Source organism: Pholis gunnellus, assembly GCF_910591455.1.
Source record: "Pholis gunnellus genome assembly, chromosome: 14".
Taxonomy (NCBI): domain Eukaryota; kingdom Metazoa; phylum Chordata; class Actinopteri; order Perciformes; family Pholidae; genus Pholis; species Pholis gunnellus.
In genome coordinates this window covers 8445204-8471037 of record NC_136541.1, presented here as the reverse complement: position 1 = coordinate 8471037, position 25834 = coordinate 8445204, and the positions used below count along the sequence as shown (strand labels likewise).

General features: G+C 43.4%; 1 protein-coding gene across 1 annotated transcript in view; it reads left to right on the top strand.

The window, feature by feature from the left end:
- Positions 1–624: 624 nt before the first annotated feature.
- Positions 625–25834, top strand: part of LOC306705901 (receptor-type tyrosine-protein phosphatase F) — a 116778-nt gene continuing 91568 nt past the window's right edge. The window contains exons 1-2 of the mRNA XM_079172777.1: positions 625–925; positions 16320–16493. Coding sequence (XP_079028903.1) covers positions 16394–16493 — 100 coding nt within the window. The 5' untranslated portion in view covers positions 625–925; positions 16320–16393. The remainder of the gene's footprint in view (positions 926–16319; positions 16494–25834) is intronic.

Here is a 25834-nt window from a genome sequence, read left to right as displayed (position 1 = left end):
TGTTTGTGTGTACTCAAAGCCTTGCTGATTCAGGAATGGGGATTTTACATATTTATTGCCTTCAAAAAGACAGAGAGAGGGGGGGGGGGCGGACAAATTATAATTTTTCAAACAAGTTCATTATTCACAAATCATGTTACTGGACATGTTGCATTGGCACAGTCCCGTGGGAATGCTTGTATGTTTTAAGGTCACACTTAGTTAACCCCTTAGTTTCAGGGGCAAATTGATTTTGAAATATATGTTCAAAAGTAGAATTTGGGATGTTGGCTATCCTACAAAGTCTGGCCTTTGTAGTCAAGTGTAGGATAAGCCTGCATGTCTCATTCTCTCCCTGGAAGCTGGTCAATAGATAAGTTGCACTGGAGTCCTTCAGCTGCAGGAATACATAACATCACGTGTGCTAGTACATCAAACCCTGTTTTCTTTCTACATGCAGGTGCACTACAAAATAGTTTCCCATTGGACAAGGTTCAAAAAGGTAAGGCCCCCACAGCCGCCTCCCTCTTCACACTGAAATCTGACACCAATGACATCACGCGGTGGGTTTGGCTTCTCCCGGGCCGTCCCTGCACACCCGCTCTCTCAGTGTGTGAACAAGCTCTGCCTCAGAAGGATCTCTCTCGCCCCCCTCTCGCCACATTGCTCTATAGCCACAGCTGGAAACGTATTGCTGGAGAGCCAAAAGACAAAGTTCCTCTGGTTTAATGAAACGCTGTGAATGGAATAACTGAGCAAGGAACTGGGGACTACTTTTCGCTCACACACTTTTTCATAAAACGGGGATAATCTATCGTGGATACCGCTGGATTTGGTTTTTCTAGGATTTGGGTACTCTCTCTCTCTCTCTGTCTCTCTCGCTCTCTCTCTCTGGAATAAGGAGTCAAATCATTTATTTATACGTGGACCTAACTGAGATGCATTGGTAAGTGTGAATTGTTCTAACTTGTCAGTGAGGAAAACAGAAGTTATTACTTGTTGAAAACAGAAGAGGCACAGGTGCATTTCTTGAAACTCTCTGGTCCGTCCTCGACTCTGAACTTTAGTTGGTCTGTTGTTCCAGTGTGTGCTTTTTTTTTCTTCATCTCAGGAGATACCTTTTACAAGTTGCCTCTTACAATAAAGTAACAAAATAAGTTGATGCGTTACACTTCAATGATAAGGTATTTCCTCGCTATTCTTTTGTCCCCTTTTCCTTTGTCCGCGGTCACTCTTGCTTGTTAAGCCAAAACAATAGTTTAACCTCGTCTTGGCTTAGCTCTATTGGCTGGCTCTCTGGCAAATTGCCCTGTCTGGTGCGAGCCCTCCCCTACGTATTCAGTCGACGTTGAATAGAAGGGCCATAGAATGTCCCCTAGCTACCGCTGCTAAGGTGAGGCACCCTGACGTTCTCCCGCATTAGGCCTACGCTGAGGCCAAACAACCTGTTTTGCCAGTTGTCTTTATCTCCCTCGGCAATCTGGAGGGTAACGTTTCAGCGACAAGCATTCCATTTCGAAGAAGACACTGAAACGCTTTGAAATCCAAGATAATTGTAGAGGAGAGAACCGTTGGAAGTTACAAATTGGTCAAATATTTGGCCTCGCTTTCAACAAAGTTTAACAAAGAGTGATTTAAAGGTTTAAGGTTTGTTCTTCTCTTACTGAGATGATAAGCTCTACTTCTTCTTTTATACAAATTGGAATCTGTTGGAAGATATTTCTGGGAAAGACTCGACTGATGACACAGAAAACGTTTTGTACCTTAATTTCAACAAAGAAGAACCAGCTCTAAATGGCCCCCTCATCTGCGGTTATCTCTTAGATATTTAGTTTCCTTTTTTTTAAAAGTACAACATAAAACTTTTATACGCTTGTATTAGAAACTCTTGGAATGACTTCATCTTTTTCTTGGTCACAATAAAGGCAATAAAGGCAGTTGTTGCACAATAAATGTGTTGCTCAATAAGAATCCTGGAATCAGTGGGAAAAGTATCCTTTTTTTGCAACTTGCTCTTTTCCATCAACGCTGTCTTGAGCTTTTAAAGAACATAGTGTCGACAACGTGTCTGTCTCGTTTAGTTTGGCCTTTAAAAGGACTACACTTCCCGGGGGGGGTTGTATCACTGCATTGGGAACTTGTGTTTTCTTTTTTAGCTGTACCAAAGCATCGTTTATATTTTTCCTTTCTAGTTAATGACTCAGGACTGCAACCCCAACTCTATAACTCAGCCCTGTTAGTCTTCCCCTCGGAGTGATAACTCAGACTTGATTAAAGAATTACCTTGAGGTGAAACTCAAGATGGACACTTTTGTTGAAATGTCTGTTCAGCTGCTCGGTAACATAAACAGACAAGACAAAAAAGTGTCAGCCACGGTGATTTGTTCAAACAAAGCCAATCCCCGTCCACACCGGGTGACCCGCAGGTCGTCCTCCTTCACCTCCCCCATGCAGGCCGCTGACCCTTCATTCCACTTTTTACGACTTTGCTTCAGTCACTTTGTCACCAGTAATGTTCCGGAGAGACATTATGGGATGTCTAGCAAGTGACCTTAGGAAACAACTGAGGCCATTTGTGTACCTCTGCTCCCGATCGCCTGACTAAACACACAAAATATCCTTCATTTGACTGACTACCTCAGCTGAAGCCGGAGTCTTTCCCTGTGAATACATTACTGGAACAGTCGATCCTTCAACCTCTCTCCCCGTCGCATTCCTCAAAAGTAATTATGGGCTGAGCATATGGATTTTTCCATAGAACTTGATTTCTAATCATCGTTGAATTGGGAAATGTGTAATGGCCTGTTGACGCATGATGGATCTGCTTAATCACCCAAGTCCCAGTTGGGGCATGAAAGAGGTTGCTTACAATCACAGATCAATGTCGGTGGAGCCAGACATTTGTCTATGACGCGTACTATAGATGGACAGAAAACCTTATTGAAGTTCATAGTTTTGATGTTGTCGACTTATTTATGATGAGGTCTCAGACTCTTTTTTCTCAGGTTTTTTCTCATTTGTTTTCGTCATGAATTGTTGCCTGATGTCGACAAGGTAGTGAGTAGTTGTTCTGAGATGACGAGGCCTAATTGCCAATCTTCTGTCGTGTGCTAAATAACACGCATATGCAGCTATGGCCTGCATAATGTGCAATGTCAATCAGAGGCCACTGCCTGCCTGATGCGTTAGCCGTTGTGATAGGCACTTTTTTTTGGTATGTTGTTGTCTCAGTTGTGACACTTCTTTCTTGCAGACAGTCGCTCATTCATTGTGACAGGTGCTGAGGAGAAGGTTGAGAAGGCTTCTTCACCACTAAAATCAGCCGTGTTTTGACAAGAACGCTTTTCCTAAGTTGCCCCAAGCTGAGAACTCGTTTGATTGAAGTTAGCTCCATGTCTGATGCTTTGACATCGACACAAGCTCGCTAAACACATGTAAAGGTTTTGACATGACATCACACCCGAACCGGCAGACAGGTCTATTTTAGAGAAGGTGATGTTTTTTTTCGTTTGCCAATTAGTGACAAATAGAAACCGTCCCGTAAAAACCCAGTGCATCTGTGGCAGCGTAGCTTTAGCTCATTGTCTCTTTAAAGTAGATTAAAGTGGATCATAATGCTCAGCTGAGATGATTCGGCTGTTTTCTTACTGTGCTCCTCTTTACACGATGCATTCTGTTCAGCATTGTAAACGTGTCCATATACGTGTTAAATGCCCAGTTATAGCGAGCCATCAGAGGTCTGTTTTGTGCTCATAGCCTTGAACCTGTCATTTCAGACTCGGCTCTATACATTACAGCCGTGGGTTTCTCAGTGTGGATCACACATTTGCTTTGTCGTAGAGGACATTTCCCTCCTTGCACAAAACTCATTTCAGTTCCACATCATCGCATTACGAATCCACATTGATTGAAACAGCCTCCATTTCCAGGGTCAGCTGCAGTTCCTGCACTTTGTATGTATGACAAGGCCAAAGCTTATGCTTCTGTGTGTTAAGTTGTAATGCAGGTTGGAGACAAACAGTGGCCATGGCAAATATACAGTCTGCATTGCATTAAAGTAGTTCTAAAAAATAAGAGGAGATCACTGTTGTTGCTCTGTAGCATGATACCATGATGTTATATCATGGAATTACTTCATGATATGGTGCAAATATCTTATTAGTTGTTGTTTATTTTACAAAGAGACAAGATTGGATTGTTTGCTTTTGGACTTCCGTTAAAGGGAATTAAAGGTCGCAGCTTTCCCTTGCTCCTGAGCATGAGGGGATAACCGATGCTAAACTGCAGTAAAGCTAATAAAATTGAATGTAGGTTTGATTTATTTGGTGCTTGGTTCTGGGACTATAGTCATGTGGTTGATTTATCCCTCTGCCTCCACCACCGCTCTTGTTTGCTCAGCCTCCCAATTTCTACAAATGCCTGGCTTGGACTCAACATTCTCCTTGATTACTTTATCAGCCCTCCTGTCACTTCCCCCCGAAGTTATAACTTCAACAATCCTCTGCTGCTGATCTCAAGTAGTCTCAAGAAGGACTGGCCTCTCGCTATCAATAAGTTATCATATAATGGAATAATACGTCTTTTCAGTCTCGACTACTCGTCCTACTAGCAACTGAGACCGTGGAACGTGTGTTGCATGTTTTACAGTGGGACGTATTCAGCACCAGTTTGATCTTCTGTTAATCTTGTGGCTCATCCTCAAACAAAAGGCAAATGACTCTTCTTCCCTGGCTTGTTTTGGGAAGATGGATGGAGATTCATTTGGTTTCATTATAACCCCTGACTTATTTATAGCCTGCCTTGTGCAGCGCCTGTTGGCCCACTGTTTGCCCCGTAAGGATGATGGGGGGGGGCTGAGGCGTTGATGAAACATTCCTGTGTCCAGGGGGTATTCTTTGAGGAGAGCACTGCTTGTTTAAGGGAGGGCAGCGGGGGTGACAATGCAAGAACCTCGGGCAAGGCCACTGCAATCTAATTCCACAAGCCCTGCCTAGCTACAGCATTCCTCTTTGAAAGCTTTCACCTATCTAAAGTCTTGCATTGTGGGGGGGGGTAGCCCGACAACATGGAAGAAAGAAACTATATAAGACTATATTAGGTGATCTGGTCTTATAAAAGTGGTTAGCACAAGAAGAGGAAAGCGGGGACTTGCTTTGGAGAAATAGCTCCTTACTGAAACACACATTTTACTGATGCACAGTTTGGAGTTAGGAGTTCCACAGCACCAATCCCAAACTTTTATCTGGATCCCCCCCCCCCCCTTCAGCCTCAGAGATTACCGCTTCACAACCCTGGAGCAGGGACGCTGTCTGCCTGGTAATTTGATGGCTAATCCCCTGCCTCTTCCCTACAAATCTCTTCCCTGATAAAGGGGTTGCTTCTACATTAGTAAACATGGGAGACTTGGCTGGCGAGGCTGACGCGCAGACAAGAGGACCGGTTGAGGAAAGGGGAAGTCAAGGGATAACCAGTTTCCATTAAAGTTTCATAGGAAAGCCCCTTTTGCATTTTGTGGCTGGAAACTCACCCTAAGATGAACAGTTAAACCATGGAAGTGCCTTTCAGATCACTGGTAAGGCAATCTACATTTATGTATGAGTTAAATAATGCATTTTTGCACATGTTGGTCAATGCATGAAGAAAGTAAATCCCCCTTGGCCAGTATCTTATCAGGATAATGGTGTTAATGGTTTGATGGTGATATGTAAATGTTTTGTGCTTTACATAGAGTTACCATTCAGCCCATTGTTAATGCACATTCATTACCCTTTTGACCCGATTATGTTCTCCTAATGATCGCCGCGCTGCTGCCCCGGCTAGACACCGATGGCTCACTTAAAAGGAATTCAGTTCCTCAGATCTTTCTTCACAGGCTTACACTGCAGGGCTGTGCGGACTGCCTACGTGACCACGCGTAGCTGGATGGCAGGCTGTGATCCTCATAAGAGTTGCATTAGGACACGTTAGCCTCTGCCCCCCCGCATGATTTCTGTTTGCCTCCGTGCGTCAACAAAGCACTAAGCCCGGCAATCACAACTGACGCCCTGAGCCCAAACATGCTCGACAAAGTTAAACAGGACCTGGCAAGAGAGTCTTTAACCAGTCCATGGAAGGACTTCAGCTTGATGACGGCAACATTGGCTGTGACGGCTTTTCATTCGCTGACCTGACAGAGGCACTTTAGGTGTCAGGGTGGATCTGGTGGGGTGAGTGACAGGTCCTGTCGCCGCACGTCTTTCTATGTACGTGTAATGGCTTGGTGTTCACTCCAATCGTTGTCTGAGAGTGAGATGATATGTCAGGAGGAATTTAGTGAGATTTCTGTTTTCAGCACAACGCAGACCAGTCAAACATCACAACTACACAAATGGATTGCACTGAGGGCTCCAAGTTGTGTGTTTTTTTTAACTTTGTAATAATTTGCAAATGCAAGCACTGTGCGTAGTACTATAGTACTATGGTATGTATTATTTTTTACATGCTAATATCAGATTGCACAAGTAGTGCTATGATGTTACAGAAACTGTGATAAACACAGATCCCACTGCTCTGATTGCATAAAAAAGTTAAATATATTTACTCCGATTTTATGGTGGTGCGCTCTTTATACTTCAACCGTTCTCCTAAAAATTTGATTAAAACCCCCCCATTATATTTCAGTGTATTTACTCATAACCCCTGTATCGTGATAAGAGTCTTATCGCCAAATTCCTGCCAATACACAGCCCTGATATATTATTTAACCATAGCACCAGCTCTGCTGTTATTTATGGATCTAAAGTCCTTTTCAACATGTGATCATTGCTGAAGTGACCTAATTCTTAAGTTTTACTGATTTTCTTTTCATAAATGGCGTTAAGTTAATTCTCTGAAGATAGCACCTCTGGCAACTTCACATATTATTTCTTCTTCTTCTTCTTCTTTTATAGAACACTTGATTTAAATACCAGTCGGCTGGATTGTATTCCTCTTTTGTCTAGAATTTTTTATGAAGTGGATTTTCACCAAACTGTTTGATTAGTCAGTAAAATCCTGTGACTGACAGTCAATTTGGAATTTCTCTAACTGGATGTGTCCAAGAGATCTGTGTGTGAGCGTGTGTGTGCGTGTGTGTGTGCGTGAGCGTGTGTGTGTGAGCGTGTGTGCATGCCTTGTTAGCCAAGCTGCAGAACAGTGACTCTACACTGGTGGTAATTGATAGTCTGGAGGCTGCCTCAGCTGCAGGTAAACCCTATCTGCAGCTATACTGTGAGGAAGAGGGTTGGTTGTAGGAGAGAGAGCGTATGAATGAGTCTTGCCAGGACTGAGGATTTCAGAATAACTAGAGGGTATGTTGGAGGGAAAGAGGACGAGGAGAGCAGATAGCGTAGCTGAAAGACAGGGCGATAGTGAGAGAAATGTTTAATATGGCAGAGGTTTACCCTCGGAGACAGTTGAAATTTCTTCCAGATTGCACGGGCTTAAATGTACATTTAGGCTGCATTTGTCTCGAGAACATTGCTCTGAAGAACAGTGTATTACCCCGTGTCATCTTTGTTCTGTATCCACTGCTTGCCTGGTACACCGAGCTAAGTGCAGAGGCTTAAGCCTGGCTTTTGCGTCTTTTGAAAACGTTTCCATCAGATTGACAGAGTGAAATTCAGGCCTATGCTGCGCTCAGGGAGATGTACTGTAGAAGGGATTGAGAGCGCGAGAGAGAGAGAGAGAGAGAGAGAGAGAGAGAGAGAGAGAGAGATTGGTCCCAGTGAGAGATTCATAGGTAGTAATGAGGGCGTTGGTGGACTGCAAGTCCTCGTGTTGTGGCTCTGGGCTGTCAGTATAATGGACCTCGCTAGTCAGCTGGCGATCGATTATACTGCTCCCGCCCTCTTCTGCGTGTTGTTCTTCACTCTTCCTGTCTGTCAACCTGCCACCCAGAGATGGAGGACGAAGCAGAATCTTCTCCCAGACGACAGATACAGGGTCCAGATACTTTCTCATTACCTGAGAGGGAAGCCAGGTCTGACTCCACTAAAAGCCAAAGCCTCAGGAGAAAATTCCTTCCTGTTTGTTTCTGGCTGATCATCGGCCATCAGTTGGTTTATTCAATTCTGATCTTGACTTGTTTTTTTAGAGCGGCAACTAATTATTCATGTTTATTATTGATGAATCCGTTTTTTGTATTTTAAATTTTGTATTTTCTAAAGCAAAATGTTCTTGTTCTGTTTGATCAAAAAAAATATATATATATTCAAGTAATGTTTTTTATATAAAAAATAAAATCAAGTTGGAAGCTGGAAATAGACTGTATGACCCACTGTCTAATTTACTGAAATCATAGTTGATTATCAAAATATTTGCAGATGCGTGTTCTGTATACTAATTTATTAATTAAATAATGTTTTCAGCTCTAGTAAATAAAACAAACTTTTTTGTTTTCATTTGTTTGTTGAGTTTGTTGTTAATGTGTTGCAGATTCATTCTCTATCGAAGCGTCTGCCTTTGTTGCCAGTTGATTATTCCCTTCGCTGCTCACATCATGTAGGACAGAATGTTGGATTAAACACTCAGTAGGGACAGACGTGCCAGGTTCCTGGTGAGTTTAGAGTTTTGTCCTGTAGAGCAATAAACTACGAAGATGTAGCCTCTGATGAACAAATGGAGACGCTGAAAGTCCCTACTACTCTCGGCCTTTATCGACTCGGCCCTGCATATTACGCACTCGTCTCTTTTACATTTTAAATCCCCGTGCCTCCAGAGAGCGATGGAGATATATGGTTCCATCTGCTCCAACAGACTGGCTCGTGGCTCAGACAGAGAGGGAGACATGGCCAGAGAGAGAGAGAGAGAGAGAGAGAGAGAGAGAGAGGGAGGAGGAAACACAGTTGGACAGAAAGACAGAATGGCTTATTAGAATGTGCCTCTTTTTACTAGTTAGACAGGGGCTGAGACGATAGCTGTCTGGAATGAAAAGCAGGAAAGAAGTAGGATTAGGACTTGAGGATCTTTTTTTCCTCATTTGCAATGGCCACTAACCCATGTTAAATCTGTTGGGGCTGAACAGTTTCAGGTAGACCTTGGTTTTTCCTTTGTGTAACACATTGTTGTTTTGTTTGTTTCTCAGAATAGCATTATGTTACGTCTGCCTTTAGCTTCCTCCAAACACATTCCTCATTTCTTCTTTTATTCCTTTGTAAATAGAACCTTGTGCTTCGCCACTGCTTAGTTATATAGGAAGTGCTTTCCCCAGCCTTCCCCGAGTTAGTCTAACCCGTCCCTGTGTAAACAATGGGTTTGTTACTATGTACCTTGGACCACAGAGGCTTGTTTTCCTTCTGTCTTTTACCTGCTCTGCTGTAGGGTGGAATAATAAAAACCAACTGTCAATATGCAGTTTCAACAAGCCCAACACCATCCAGTATTGTATGAAAAGACATTCTGCGTTATGAAGTGAATGTAGGCTACGGTGGCGTGTCCTCACCTCCGTGCTTAGTGGATATCGTTGCTGACATAACAGTTCCTCCGAATTAGATTTGCTTAAAAGGATGTACAGAGATAATGGGCTGCTCATGAGCACAGACCATCCACCCAGGACCCATGGGCCACTGAATGGACACTTTTATTTTTACTCCGAGCCAATGCGGTGTGTAATTTGAATTTTCCTGGTATGAGTAGGCAAATCTTAATCACTGTGAAAATGTAAACGTGTGTACAACGTTGGGACGTGCAATACGGGTAAACTCCTGGATAAAACAACCACAAGGAACCATTGATCCAATATTGCTGTAAAGCTGTTCTACCCATTGATTTGCATCATTTTCTCCAATTACCAGACACACGGTATCAAAGGGATGGAAAGGTTACAGCGGGTACAGCGGTCCCACAGCATACATCCTCCTGTAGCCCCACCTTAGTACAAAGTATTGTTGCTGCTCTGTCACTGAGCACTGAGGCCACAGCTTGGTTCTCATGCAGGCCTCTGGACGGTCCCTGTTGGCCAAAAGAGCTCCGCTCCGAGCCCGTTACAGTCGCTAATCTGGCCTGACACCAAGCTGATTTACAATACCCCCCCACCCTAAGCACTGACTCACTGGAGGTAATTGATTTAGAACAGTGTAGACACCTGCTGAATAGTATGAAGCCCTCAAAAGCCCCCCACCCCCCACCCTCTCATACGAGATGGGCCCAATACCCTGACCTAAGTGCCACCTGTTAAAAATGAATGTACACAAAGAGAAAGTGGCGGTTTGTTGGGCGATACTGGTGAGAAGCCCTGCTTATACCGTGTGTTTTCAGTTTGTTTTGTGTCCCCTGTCCACCCGAGTCCTACTGTAGTTCTGCAATGCTTTCCGCTTGCTAAAGGATCCCACCGTGATGTGTCCCTGGTTGGTCATCTATTGATCTACGGAGCTCTGCATTTGCTTGTCTTTTCTGCTCACAAGCCTTCACTCTGTTTGTCTTTTACTGGCAGAGACGAGGCTTTCCGCCCAGGGGGTGGTGGGGGTGGGGGAGTTGAAGTCGTGGTGTTAAGAGGGGGGGTGTGTGTGTGTGTGTGTGTGGGGGGGGGGGGATGTTGGCTCCATGCCTTCTGTGCTGCCTGCCTAGTCATTTTATGGCACCATCTGTCTGCAAGGCAAACCATCAAGTGGTGACGTCTTTCCCATCTTTCTTGCTTGACAGTGTGAATTTCCTTTTGATATATACGCACATCTGCCGTTGATGTGTCTCAGTTTCTATTGCCAGTTTAATGTTTGGCCATAGCACAGAATCATTCTTAATTATGCAGTAATTCATTTGTTGAACTCTCTACATTGTAAACACAAAGATATTTAAACTTTTTTTTTCAGTCAACTTAGGGCAAGGCTGTTGGCTGTGAACATTTTCAGAGACCCTGAATTGAATACAAAAGCGTTGTTATTCTCCATGATTCTCCAAGAAATGATGCTCCTAATGTCGCTGCTACTTTACAGAAAGCTGCTTCATCCACTCTGTTGCTCCAGGTATGCAGAGCATTGCTGTTATTTGACGAATGTCTGTTTTACATTGAGCAGGCTTTTTTTGATTTATTGCGGGCCCTTTGCCCGGCACTTTGTAGTGCGAGCCATTTTCTCCTTGCTCTGCAGCTCGACAACGCCAATAATCACTCTCCAATAAATTCAAATGGAAGTGGCACTCTGGTATGTCTCTTCTACTCTGTGTAATACATATCAGTGTAATACATATCACCTTTCATTCCAAGATTGATTTGCAGCCGAAAAAGATTGGTAGCCCCCCCCCCCCCCCCCCCCAGAGGTGATTGTAAATCCCCGCTTCAGTGGCAATTTATGGAGGTGCTTGAGTTTTGTTAAATGTTCACTCAACCAGACTAAATGCCAATCGACACTGTATCAAATGGGTCCAGCCAATGTGCTGTGGTCTTTGCATTCTGTTGAGGAGCAAGTTGGAGTGCATCGGGTGCCTGCTGCATTAAGTCCAACACTTGTGCGTCACAGATTACATCACGATGCGTCATGGAGACTCTGTGTCATGTGTTGTAAATGTCTACATTTCACATGGATGTAGTATTATTATACGTAATTATTGAATTGACTGTAATGAACTACCTGATGGAGTCCTTTGAGTCATCCACACAAGCGGACACTTAACCGTGTGATTTATTACGCGAGTGCTTTCATTGTAGGTCAGCATAATCAGCGTGATGCTTACTTTCTATTGCTCAACTTAAAGGAAGTGCATTTATCTGTTATAGCTGCCTTTTCAGTCTCTCAGTCGTCTTCTCGGCAGTAAGGCGTTAACAATTAACTCTGTGGAATCAGCTTGTAAACAAACCTGCTGTAAAACTTGATAGGTCACAGGACATTACTCTTGAATCTCAATGCGGGGGCCTCGTTGCAGCCCTGTAAAAAAAACGACATGCACCATCAAGTGTGTGTACAGAAAGGCTTTCAGAGTCGGAGGGAAAACCTCATTTTGTAACATTGCACTTTCATTTTACATTACGGGGCTCGTCGGCTTGCAGTAATTCTCCTGGGGTCTTGTGGTGGGTGTTCTGGGCTGAGGTAAAAAAAAAAAAAAAAAAAAAAGAGCACAGACTTGTGCGGGTTAGCTTTCTAGGGCATGGAAAACTAATCAGGGGCCAAAACACTGCTGTCGAAATTCACCTTGTAACTGTGTTTATGGAGCCGTTGCAGGCTGGGCCAACACAAACCCCTCTGGTCTGGCTTTATCACCTCCAGAGACGGCCATGATTAGCTCCCCACACTGCTAGCCATATATCTCAGGCCCCCCCCCGAACAGAGAGAAAGAGAGAACACGAGTAGGGGGGATGGAAACGACGGCGTGCAGAGATGCTACCTGTAGTTAATTTAATAGTAGTGTTTACTCAGCTTTTGCACGCTCTCTGCGCAGCCGGGCCTCGTTTCATCTCGCCATTGTCTGCTTGTAAGACAACCAACGCTGTATGGGTGGCCACTCCCTTGCCACACACACACACACACACACACACACTGGGGTTAATGGCTTGAATGACAGGCACCTGATGTGGGTGGCAAGCAAGCAAACAGGATAGCTGTTTATTCCCTTCACTCAAAAGTGCCTTTGTCTGCCGCAATTTTACAGTTTAGGATGTTCACAACCCATTGTTCTCTTGTTAATTACTTCACCTTAGTGATCTGCCTTTATTACAGCGTATGTATATGAATATATATACAACATATGTTACGCACTGCATTACTGATTACTGACTTACTCCAAAGTCCTCTTCCTAAATGACTTAAAAGTGTGGAGTTAAGAAAAGAGTTATTTCAACTCCGGTGTCAATTTAATAACCTTCTGTTGTCTTTCATGGCTTCTGTGTGCTTAGATACAATGGAGCCACTGTAAAATTGTCTTTCTCTAGATATAGGATCCATGATCTTAACATCTTGACAAACTGGCTCAAAACGCAATGCTACGCCATGAATTGTGTTTAGCCCGAATCACCTCCTACATCTTACATTTTTCAGAACAGCTGTTCCTATACATTAGCTAATCATGAGCCTAGGAAGCTTTTAAGCTTGGATTTATTAAATAACTTATGAGTGATAATGAGCTGGAGGGAACTAACAAATCTTTGACTTTGTCTTGTATATAATTTTCTTCATCTAAGTAAACCAAATTTCTGTTCCCCATAAACCCGCCTAATTGTGCGAACTGATTGGTTTGGACAAAATCAAATCCCATAAAATAACGAGAATGCAACTAAAAGAGGTTTCTGGAGGTTTCTCCTCAGTGCACCTTGGAAGAAGGTGAAGTTGTGCCAGAAATCTCTATTTTGCTTTAACAAGGAGGCACTGCCAGACACAATTGAGTAATGAATACATGTTTTTAGCTAGAATGCCATAATTTTACCATTTGCAATCTAAGAACTATGTAGAACTTCAGTCCATCTTGGCACACTGGTTTATAAAACATTAATTTAGTTCATGCACTGCAGTTTCAAACTGTGTTCATTTTGAAAACCTACTCTCGCTGTAAACCAATTAAGCTCCTGAATTCATCCTGACTAATTATTGTGATTATTAATTAATTAGGTTGTCAATTTCTGGCGGAATAATCTGGATGATCATTTTAGCCGCAATTACGCAGCGCTAACTATTCCTCCGTCACGCACGCTTTCCTCCCTCACTCGTGCACTAACCAGGCTTCAGAATGAAGCCACTAACGAGACAGAAGGATTCACATACAATCTCACAAGGCCAGCCAATCCGCCCCTATGTGTTCCCATTGTTTCTTTCTCTCACGCTCCCACATAGTTGCGAACAATGTTTCCTGTGTTACTGAGACACTTGCCTCAGATTTTGGATCACACTGCACCTGTTTCCACGTTGGTGCCCTGTCCCTCTCGCAGTAGCACAAATGCACATTGTGGCGAGTGTCTCCCCGTAGTATTTGTGTGCAGCTGGGAGGCACCGAGCTGCGACGGGATAAATAAGCAGCTATATAAATAAAGAATAAACCTCGCTCGAGGAATTTGTCTCATTGAAGATGAAAAGCATCTGCCTCTCTCTGGCATCTGCTGTAAAAGATATCCCTCCACCGCCAAGGGTTGGGAGCACGGCAAGTGGCCAACTTTATCAGGCTCGCTCGCTCTCTCTACCCGCCGTCACGAACCAACGTTGCATACATAAAAAATGAGTGTCAAAACAAATTTGTCAGCCAACAAACTTGATGTGAGTTACACCCGTTTTGTAAAAGCTAACTTGGGGTATTAGGTTGAAATGGAAATGAGGCCTAAATGTCTGTAATCCTGGTTGCAGAGTGGGGATGGGATCCAGCTCTTTGGCACCCTGAGCGGTTGTATTTGTGTTTCGTTTTCTTCTCCAGACTGTCACAGCTTAACACAGCAACAACGAGCTGCTTTCTCATTAGCAGTGAAGGTGAGGACGCAAGGGAATCTCACAAAGTGTTCAATTTATTTGTCATTACTTTGTGGGTATTTCTCAAACGTCCACATGCAGGGAGATGTAAAATACAGCTCGATACAATCGCAGCTTGGACTTTCACTGGCGATAGATGATGTCGGCTGCACACAGTGTTTGGAGAAATTCCTTCGATGCAAGGTGTGTTGCATCAGAAATTGGTTAAGTTGACATGAATGCCCAGAGGCACATTCCTACGGGAGACAAACTGACGAAGAGCTGGCCGTCGATGATACCTGTCTGCAGCCGTGCTCAGGTGAGGCCCCTACACCGTGACTCACGCATACCATTCCTTCACATCGCTTTACTCGGCCAAGAAGAAAAAAGGAACCTATTGAAATTTAGCTTTCCTCAGATCTCTGCCTGGCAGTGTTTTCCGTGGTTTTGTTTCACAAAGAGGGTGGTCGAAGTGTTTCCACACGCATTGAAGTAGCCACATGAGTAATGGGCTACTCAACACCTCCACAGGCTTAAGAAATGGAACGTTTTTCTTTACCTCAAGATACTGGAGGCATTGTGTACCTGACACTCTGACTTATTTAGCTGAACTGAATAGAACGAAAGCTGACTGGCCACCCGGCAAGCCTCCAGATATTCCACATTGCGAGCGCCTCTCTTTCTCTTTTCACAAATATCAGCAATCAGTATTGTTCGGTCGCCACTATAAACTCGTCAGTGAGACGGAGCAGACGGGCCGAGGAAGTTTTCAATTTAATTCCAATAGGCTTCTTGTCAAAGCTTTGAACAGAATCATTGTCAAGGAGCCCTTGAAGACAAAAGTAGGCTTACTTTGAAACTTTAAAAACTCTTCTCATTTTTGTACATTTTTTCTCAAGTCCTCTGGAGATTCTGCTTTAACTCCATCAAAAGAGAGATATCTATCCTCTACCATATTGTGGTCTTCATAACAGCGTTATGATTACTCATCACAGATGGCCATGGGCAAGAGTGTAGGGATAATCAATTTAGTTAGCTCAATTTATGGGGATACACAGTCACTGTGTTTATAATAGCATTAGACATCGAAACTGCGGGCTATAACAAACTTAAGGTCATACATCCAAATCTGATCTGCTGGCTAAGTCATTTCCTACACTGAATCTAATCCGAAAAATAATAATAATCAATGCCGTTGCGGTTTAACCTGAGGGGCAGCCTTTGTTTTTGTGTCTCCATCCACTACTTAAGGCAATGGAGCAATGCTTTCTGCTTTATTGCTCTGTTAATTATGGTTCATTTGTGGTGCACCTGCTGCTGCTTTGTTGACCAACAATGCCCCCCCCCCCCCCCCCCCCCCCCCCCCCGGGTTGTGTTGTATGTAAATGTACATACATGTTGTCATGTTATGAGATCATGGCACTTAGTGTGATTTGAACCCATCTGGAAGACACCGTTTTCAATTTCTTGATGGGGAACATTAAGTGGGCGGCGGCCCTTAGGGAGTCCTGTTCAGGAGGTCCTCTGGGTCTTCAACTGATCCCTATTGTGAGAGGATGACTGAGGAGCTTAATGCTGAGCTCTGTCCTCCCCTTTTGTTCCTGCTATCTCCTCCCATGATTTCTCTCTGTTGCACCGCACTGCATCTTGTTCCCTAACTCTTCTGCTGATGTAGTTTGCGTGTTACGTTTGCTTCGCTTGTATTTTCATCTGCCCCGAGCAGGATTTTGTTCTCAGTATTGGGCGCCTTGTTGATCGCGACCAAAGATCTTGTTGTTGTCTTACAAGAGCAGGGTGGGGGGGGGGGGGGGGGGTTTCTTACAAACACGCAAACATTTCCAACTCCTCTGCTCTGTGACTTGCTTTTGATATCCACGCAGTACTTTGTTATTATGCTCATTCAAATATATGCAAATATATAGTGGGTTTGAATACTAATGTTTCTGTGCTCCTGTTCTCTCCCAGGTGTTAGTCTTTGATCCTGTCAGAGTGGGACGTGTCTAGCTGGGACTGAGGAGGGAGCAGTGCCATCTTGGAACATGGGGCCTCACAGTCGCCTGGCAGTGCCCCTCCTGCCCAGAGAGGCGTTGCCGTTCCTGCTTCTACTCAGCTGCATGGTGCTCTCCTCGCAGGCAAACAGTAAGTAACCCCACTCACCTGTGAAGGCCCGCCTTGCTTCCTGCACAATCTGATTATGTTTTAAGCTTGACAAGTATTTTGACAGTAAGAGCATTTTAAGCCCCTCGTTTGCGACACACATGGTGAACAATCAAACACAATGGGAGGGTAAAAAGCACTGTCTTTTAGACTACTTTCAGGTGTATTAGATTACCTAGTGATCAGTTGAATAAATGCAGCCCCTTTTGTAGACGTGTTCCTTACAGTATAATGTTTAGTTGATATTTAACCCACTACATTGTTGCACATTCATTTAATGTCGGGACATTCACAGAGAACACGATTTTGTGCTGTGCAGTGCATTTAACACAGAATACAGATTGAATTTACATTGGGTGTCTTGGGTGGATTCCAACAAACACAAATAGCAGCGCGTCTAATGCATGTCCCAATGCATAGAGGGCTAAAAATAAATAAGCGTACAGTGCACAGAGTGATGCTCCATCAGCCTCTGTGTCTGTCTGTTGACCTGAATGATGCTTTTTGGCTGGAAGAAGGCGCTCAGAAAGATGCGTGACTGATGCTCTGCCTTCGGGTCTCGGGAGCGGCCAAGAAGCACTGCCCCGCAGAAGACGGGGTCAGGGACAGATTTAATTCAGCACATGACTTCACCTATAGTGCTGTCACAGGGTCACTGTAATTCAATTATACCCCAACCCCTCCCATTCCCCCAACCGAGCACGCCAACTGCCCTGTGCTCTCATACATGGGTCCAGTAGGATTTGCTTTTTCTTTGCCCTTTGCCTTGTCTCACTCAGCCCTGTGTTGTCATCTTTGTCTCTTGCGGTGTGTCTAGAGTTTCCCACTGTATCAGTGTGAACCTGACCTTGCAGAAAAGTTTTGCCCTCCTGTCTTTTTTCTTCTTCTTTTTTTTCTTGTGGTCTGGCAAGACTGTCTTTGCTCAGCCTGTAATGTGATCGGACCAAATCAAGTAAGACTTGATAGATGTTGCAATACGTCTGGTTCCAAGTTTTTTATTTTTTATCAGGATACAATGGAGGCATTGTATCCTGATAAAAAACGTGGAATAACAGCAGTTGCTTAAGAATTCAAATAAAGTAGGAATTGCTGATAATCAATTGTCAGGAGGAAATGCAATAAATAACAGTAAGACTATTTTTGGACAGTGAATTATTGCCATGGCACTCTCCTTGACAAAGCAAGATTTGCAGTGTCAGTCATTTCTTTATTGCTTGTTTATGGCCATGTTATGTTGTGTACCTGTGCTCCTCTCGTCTTTCTTTTTAATTGCCACCAAGGGAATGCACAGAATGGATTCACGTGGATAAGAGATCATAAAGGAAAAAAATTTAGATATTCATTAGATACTGCATAATTGGTCACCTGTTTGTTTAACAAAAAGCTAAATTCATAAAAATAGCGAATGGATGGCATGTGGCTTGCAGAGTCTGTCAGAAGTGCAGTGCGGCCCAGAGTTTGGACGAGTCAGTGATTATTAAGCTGTGCTGCTGTTGTGCTGTTTTTTATCTATATTGAGCTACAAGTAATTTAAAATTGAACAGAACATATTTTGTATTTTTCTACAATATTTGATATATTTATATTCAGTAGCCAAACATTACAGAGGTATTTAAAGAATCGCACACAGCTAGAAACAGCTAGCTAGCTTGTATTTTACTGTGTTCAGTTTTGTGAACAATGGGTTCATTTGGACAATGTTCTGCACTATCTTTACTTTTGTAAATACATAGTCTTTTTTAGCCCTCTGTCTCCATGAGAGCAAGATTGCCCTGGTCTCAAATTCGGGTAATCATATCATTTACGGATAAAAAGCCTGAGCCAAGCATTTTAATTAAGAGACAAAGATACTCTCCTGTGACAAGCGGGCACAAGCGCTTTCATTGGCGATCCACCCAAACACGCAGAGATAAATGAGGAACTTGAGAAAAGATGGAATTTCAGCTTATAGGAAAGATAAAACAAGCGTGTAGACTTCTAGAGAAGCCTGGCTCTGGTCCCAGGTTAACCTGTGGTTGTAGTCTAATCCAAGCACACATGGGGAAATGCCTAGACCTGCTATTACCCAGACTGTAAAGCAAACAGACATAGAATTAAAATAAGACCGCCGGGGGGCAAAAAATAACACCTACCACTAATGGCAGGGTTGTGTGCATTTCATCCAGCCTGTAATTTTGATGCAGCTTAATTATGTGAACTTGATAGTTCTGGTTTGGATTTCCTGTATTACAGGGCAGACACCAGACAGATATTATGGGCAGGGTGCCTGGCAAGGTTCTGATTACATGGGTTCAGTCTGGTGTCCTTGTCTCCTCCTTGAAAAAGTTCAGCAGGCAATGCATAAAGAAAGTATATGTTATTCCATTCACAGTGCATTGTCTGCTGGTTTAGGGTGGCTACATTTCAAAGGTTGTTGTTGTTCTTATGTTTGTTTGTTAATACTCAAAATGGTAGGAGCCCTGTAACGTCGTTCATCTTATATCGTCATTGAGTAGGCATGCAATACGGGGCGATTACTCTGAGTACTGATCGCAGACGTGTCATCGATCCCCGGGGAGCTTGGCCCAATCAACCAGCTCTCTGTACGGCCTCCTGCTACACGAAGGTCAGCCTCAAAGACATACCATACCCAGCACATAAATGTAATGGTTATCTTTTTGTAGTGCTGCCATTGTGAGTTATTTCATTGGCTTTAATAAGCTTTTGATGTATGTGTCTCTTCTCGTGCCTCTCACGTTATAATCCTGCGTGGCTTTTAGTGTGAGGCGCGGCAAGACCACCGGGGCCTTTGTGTCCAGGCCTGCTCCTTTCACTCCCCGTGGCAGGAGGATTACAATGGGACCATAATTAACTTAATAAGTTTAACGGGACTTTTTACGTCAAACCTTTTAGTGTCTTATTTATGTCCCCCCACGAACCACCAATCGATTCATTGTAGTTTGTTAGTATTTCTTGAGCTGTTGTGTTTCTTTATTGACCAATGGATAAACTGCTAAGAAGTTCCAATGGTAAATATACATGTAATACCAATATCGTAAAAGAATAACCCACAAGACAAGTGCAATTGATTGAATTCTATACAATTTATAAAGTTCCTACAATGGACTAATGTGATTGAAATGCCAAAGTGGTTTGGAGAGGGGTGGCCAGACGGGGGTTGGGGGGGGGGGGGGCTGGGGGGCTGGGCAACTGGAAATTGGATTGTATTTTTTAGTGTCCATATGGTCACCCAGTTCAAAAACTGACAGGGATAGAAAATTGATTCTTTTTTAATTAAAAGTAACCATATCCACCTTGGAGAGCCACTTGGAGAGTAATGCAGTTAGCGCACAGCTGTGGTCCACACACATCATACAGACAGGCACATGGAGAGAGGATGAAGAGGAGGGACAACTAAACAACAGAAAATGCACTCCGAGAAAGAAGTGTGCGTGTGGAAAAACACCTGCAAGATAAAGAACGCAATTTAGAGGTTGGGGAGATTTGATGGAAAGTTGTTTTCATAAGCCAGTGCAGCAATGTCAGAATGGACAGAGGAAAGGGTCATCGGGGGTTAATGATGTGAGATTAATCGTTTAATTAGGGAGCTCAGTAGCAGAGCCAGAGGCAGGCACCCAAACCCTCTGCTGTGTCCCGGATCGGGCAATGCCACAGGACGACAAGAACCGCCGGTGTCCCTCCGGAAAAGCACAGATGGAGGAAGACATTTAAAGTCTTGGTTCATAACGATGGCTGTATTGACAAAAGACACGTAAATTCCCCATCGTTAACTATTACATTCTTACTTAATGTTTTGCTACTTTGATTTGATCATCCAACATTACCAGAGATTTTGAAGGGTTGATGAGGATTTGATTTGTGCCCATACAGCTGTTTTTGAGATTGGGGAAATTCAAGATGGCTGGCATTAAATAGGACATAATATCGTAATGTACAGGCACAAGTATTGTTCACTGTTGGAGCAGATGTACTTAAAGCAGATGTACTTAAAGGCAACTCACCCCAATCAGCCAGCGGACATGTTGCAGCATAAAGCATTATGTCTCCCATGTGTAAATGGTCACTGTAGCTTTTCAAAGATGCCAAATCATAAGGGAAGCAACAAAGAGCCTGCTGGAGTAAAGCCAGAATTTCTCCGTTGTTCTATGTCCCCACAGTAACATAATTTAATTTCTCCCTCAATTTTGCCTCGTGGAGAGTTGAATTACTTGAGACCTCAGGGCCGTGTGGGTGAGCCGACGAGAACAATGGTAGGGGCTCTTTATGGTCTCTGAGGGAGGGCTAATCTAGGGGAGGCAAATTAATGAGGTTAGTGGGGTCGCACGGGGGTGCGTGGTGATGGATGATGAGCCAACCCCAAAATGGGAGAAGCTAGGATCCATCTCAGCGGCGAACCCCCCAACCCACCCCCCTCCCGGGATCACTTAACACACTTAACATTTTCTCCAATCTGGTCTATTAATTTCAGGGGTCCGAGCCAAGGTGACCATTGGACTTCACCCAGCTGCATTAACAACACCCCCCCCCGGCCCCCAATCATTTTTCCCGAATCTCCTTTCGTATTCCCACAGCAACTTTACAGAGTAGCTTGGATTTCCATTACAAAGATGTCATACTATATGCTTTATTGCATATTCAAGCCACATTCAAAATGTGCTTTTCCTTCTTCGTATTTTGTTACCCACCCACACATGCCTCCAAATGCTGCAGTCAGTCAGCCCTTCACAGATTCAGAATGGGAAAAAAAACGCTTAGTTTCATGACAATGTTTCATCAAGTGAATGAATAGAACATGGGTGGTGATGTAGCCTCAGGGTTCATGCAGACGAGCTGTGCAGTTCTGCCAAGACGTTAGCTGGCTTGTCTTGTCGGTTAGGGCCACATACTTCATTAACATCCTGGACATTGGAGACAAAGAGAGATTTAGCATTTGCATTGTCGCCATTGTGTGGCAGACCATCCACTCACATAATGATATGGTCAGTCTCCAACCAGCAATACATTATGGGCGTTGAGAAGAGGAACTGTAACATTTAAAGTATTCTTTGCCCTCATTGTATAACCATCATTTTCATTAAAATAGCATATTTTTCCTGAGTGAGTGTATTCTTTTTTCGCTAATGACTATATTCTCGATTATCCCAATAATGGAAATTCACCACGATCAACTTATTGTGTATTTAATCCTGTGTCGTTCCATCTCTAACCCAAAGTAATATAAAACCTCAGATTCTCAAATGTGTGATAACAAATAACACTCACCTCCTCACCATCACCATCAAGAAGTACACACTGAAGCATTCATCCTCGCATGTCTTTCAAACAGCTCATTTTAAATGTCCACAAAAACATTGGTCACAATTTCTTCGAATATCATTTATTGACTGACAGATAAGAAGAGAGAGAGAGAGCAGACTTGAGAGATGCCTCCTTCATTTATAATCGGCTTGAGAAGATGAAAGCCATTACATTAATGCTGCTCACACTGGGAGGAGAGGAGTGATGGGTAATTGCACTTAGAGTTCTTGTTCTTCTCCGCTGTCTTGAATAATTCACCGAAGGCTGGAAGGCCTGATAGAAAGCCCGTCTTCATGGTCCACCAGGGTATTGAAAGTTTGATGTTTTTCTTTTTCCCTTTCTCTTCTATAGGTTTAGATATGTTGTCTTGAGTACAGTATCTCGGCGATGATGAATGGTGTTGCTCTTGCGATTTCAGTGAGGTTCTGATAAAGCTTTAAAAGCTCCATCAATCTTCCGGCACTACGCTATCATTCTTTTTTTTGGGGGGGGGGGGGGGGGTTCTTTGTTATGACGAGTGAATGCAGTGTGAGCTGACTGTCAATGAGTGGGAATGGAAACTGGACTATCCAGCAAAAACTTGTTCAAACATTCGGGGAAATAATAAATCACCCAGAAACCAGGATGTTCTCGGTGAAAATACTGAACCTTTGTATCTCTATAGGTTGATGCTAAAGATTTAGGCCTAATTATCTGAGCTAAAAACATTTATACTATGTCTCACTCCCCTTACTCTGTCTATCATATATCATATATACAGTATATGTATATGTTTACCTAGTTCACAGTGAGGGGAACTATAGTGGAGGAGCTGGTGGACTGCTGTGCCGTGCGTTGCGCAATATCAGCTGCTCTGCTATCTCTAATGTGAACTCAATTTGACAGATTAGAGATAACATTTTAAATTGAGATAATAAAAATAAATCAAGTTGACCTTAGATACATGGACCAAGGAGAGGCAAACCCAGCTTCATATAATTCAGTCTGATGGTCCGTCAGCATAAATTCTAACATGTACTGTGTACAAGAGTCATTTGGGGGGTGGTGGGGGGGGGGGGGGGGATAACACAATGCTCAATGCCTGGTGTTCTGCTGTAAAAGAGAAGTGCAGCAAACATGATGTTTATTATTGGTTTAAACAAACAGCCTGAAGTGCAGTTGACTTTATTGGGGTAAATAACTTGCAGGGGAGGCAGCTTTATACGGAATTAATTGCAAACAAGTTGCCTGCTAATGGCCCGAAAAGGCCTTAATGGAAGTGTTCCATTAATACAACCAGTGCTGATGCCATCAGACAAATTTCCACTAAGTGTTGCCTCATGAAAATGATAACCTGCTAATCCATTATTAATAAGAATTAATGGTTTTCCCTCTGCCGCGTGTGTATCGATCCCTGATACTCTACACCGCAGAGTAATTCTCATCGGGCCCTGTGGCAGGCTTGGGAATACACTAATTGTTAGCCACACAAGTGCCATTTACGCGACTCTCCCTGCTGTCTCTGCATTTATTACGAGCTCTGAGTTCCCTGACGAGGATGAAAGAGAAAACTGTAAAGCTGCTCAGGACGTATACAATACAGTTACGCTGCTCAGAACAGCAAAACACTGTCTTAAAAACATATTTGAGTAAACCACTTTTCCATTTTATCCAATCTCCTAAACGCTCTGTTCTTGTGCTGAAATATGACCCATATGAGTTTATTCATCCGACCCAATTTCTTGTGCTGTCCTTGACAAAGTTGTCCGCGGTACATTTACAGGTGTTCCTGCTTACCCTTCCCAAAACCTTCAGATCTATCTAGTGAGAATTAAAACACCTGTAGCAGTACTGCAGTTCGGGAACCCCCCCCCCCCCCGTACCTTTTTATCTCTCTAATGACCTCAGACCTCAGAAATACTGCTGCAGGTATTAGATTTACTGAGAGGAGCTGTTTAATCCCCCTGCACAGAGCAATCAGCAGCCTCTGTACTGTCTAAAGCTGATATCTATGCAGATATTCGCAATAGCCTGCCCTCACATTCACATTTCAAGTCAATAGAGAACAGATATTCATGCTTGTGATTATAAGGGAGAATACACCTGCTTTGTGTACACACTGCAGCATAATTGCTAAATGTGACAATTTATTACTAACAACTAGGGCTAGACTAAGCTAGCACTTTGTATGCCGCTTCTAAACATTAGGCGTTAAAAGGGTTTGCATTAATTTCCATAATAACCCTGTGATTTGTTTGATAATCATGTCTGTGTGTGTGGTAGCATACAAGAAACACCTTATTAGTCCCACAAAATAAGGTTTTCACTTGTGTGGCCTGTTTTTCGCTTTGATTAACTTGTTCCATTCATTAGTTGTAACATGAAAGCCTTTTTGCTCGACTAACCACCACCACCAGGCCCGCTGCTGTTGTGTATAGCAACACTGTTTTGCATGTGGATCACTTTTTGATCTTTCTGATGCATTGATTTGGTAATTATAACCCCAAGATTGGATGATTGACTTGTAATCCAGCTATGCTTATCCGCTTTGATTTTTATAACCCAGCCGAGGTGTTTACACGATAGCCTCAGTAATTAGAGCGGCGCATTCATCTTGTTAGCGCGAACAAAACAGAATGTGGTAAATACGAAGTATTTGTGAGTCGATAACCTCAACCCTGAAATTGTGCCACCTTGCAACCAACACCGGGGCCTGACAGGTGTGGCAGCAATTCCTACACATGCCAGCGAGGAGAGTGCATGCATTAAAGCCTCAAGTGTCAAGATAGGAGTTTTCAATGTGATGTATCAAAGCTGAGAAAAAGTGCAGCTCAAAGCTCGCAGTCAGTGGCTGAGAGAAGGATTTGCATAGGTAGGTTTATGTGTTTTCCACCTCGTCCCTGCCATTGTGCTCATGTGACAAGTGCCTGACAGCCAGGAAAATTGGACACAGGCGGAGAAAAAAAAGGGTAGAGTCTGGATTTTGTCTCTCTAAGAAAAGAACTGACAAACCCAGCAGTTTGAAATCCTCACCCGCCAGTCGCGGCAGAGTGATGGAGGAACTGTGCTCAGTCCAGCAATATATGCGTCTGCCCTTTCGAGTGTATTAGGGCAACTATTAACCTGCGATCGAATGCTCGGTGAGATCTGGATTGACGATGGACAGCTTCGAATGTGCCCCTTTTTAGTCAAAGGTTAACTATCTACTGCGTTTTTAAGAAGCTTAACACAGGAAAAGCTCAGCGAGGGCCAGTTTGCCCTTTTCTTCCACTTATCCTAAAAAATCCTTGTGATTTCTAAGATCCAGTAGTTCCTTCACTTACATGTTTTTGGCATATACATGAGCTTACATCCGTTCATTCTGAGGCATTTAATGCGGCCTGATCCTCCGTCTCAGCAACAGCGTGGAAAGCCCTCACAACTTTAAACGGGGCCGCTATGGACAGATGTTAGCAGGAACTCTTGGAAGTCGGAACGCTGATAATCAGGTCTCGAGGATTCCAACACGCACAGATGCATGCTCGGGCATACACGCTTATCAGGTTTGAATCATTAGCATGGCTCTCCTGCTGCTGCCTGCGTGTGTCACGGTCACATTGTGACGCTACTGAAAACGATTTAGTGCTGCGCGGTGGCGGTCCAAGTCTCGTCCCTGGGAGTACGAAAATACCATTCAAATGTCAGGTGGGTTTAGGTACTATGAAGGGGTCACAGGTCACAGATGGATGTATGCTTGTGTCGGATTACGGTGTATCGCCAAGTACGCATAACTGCCTACTCACACACTACTCACACACTACTCACACTGCACTACAGCACACTTCAGCCTGTCAGCGTTATGTAAAATGCTGTGGATATGATTGTGTTTTTGTCCTTGTTGGCTTATCGTCATTGTTCTTTTTTAAGCAAAGAACCATGTTATCTTTAATCTCTTTTGCTAATGTGACAGGTATTTGACAGAGACTTGCTCCCAAAAACAAAAACAGATCATAAAATGTATTATTTCAAGAGTAAACAACATCAGATAGAGTCCTACAATATTCCTT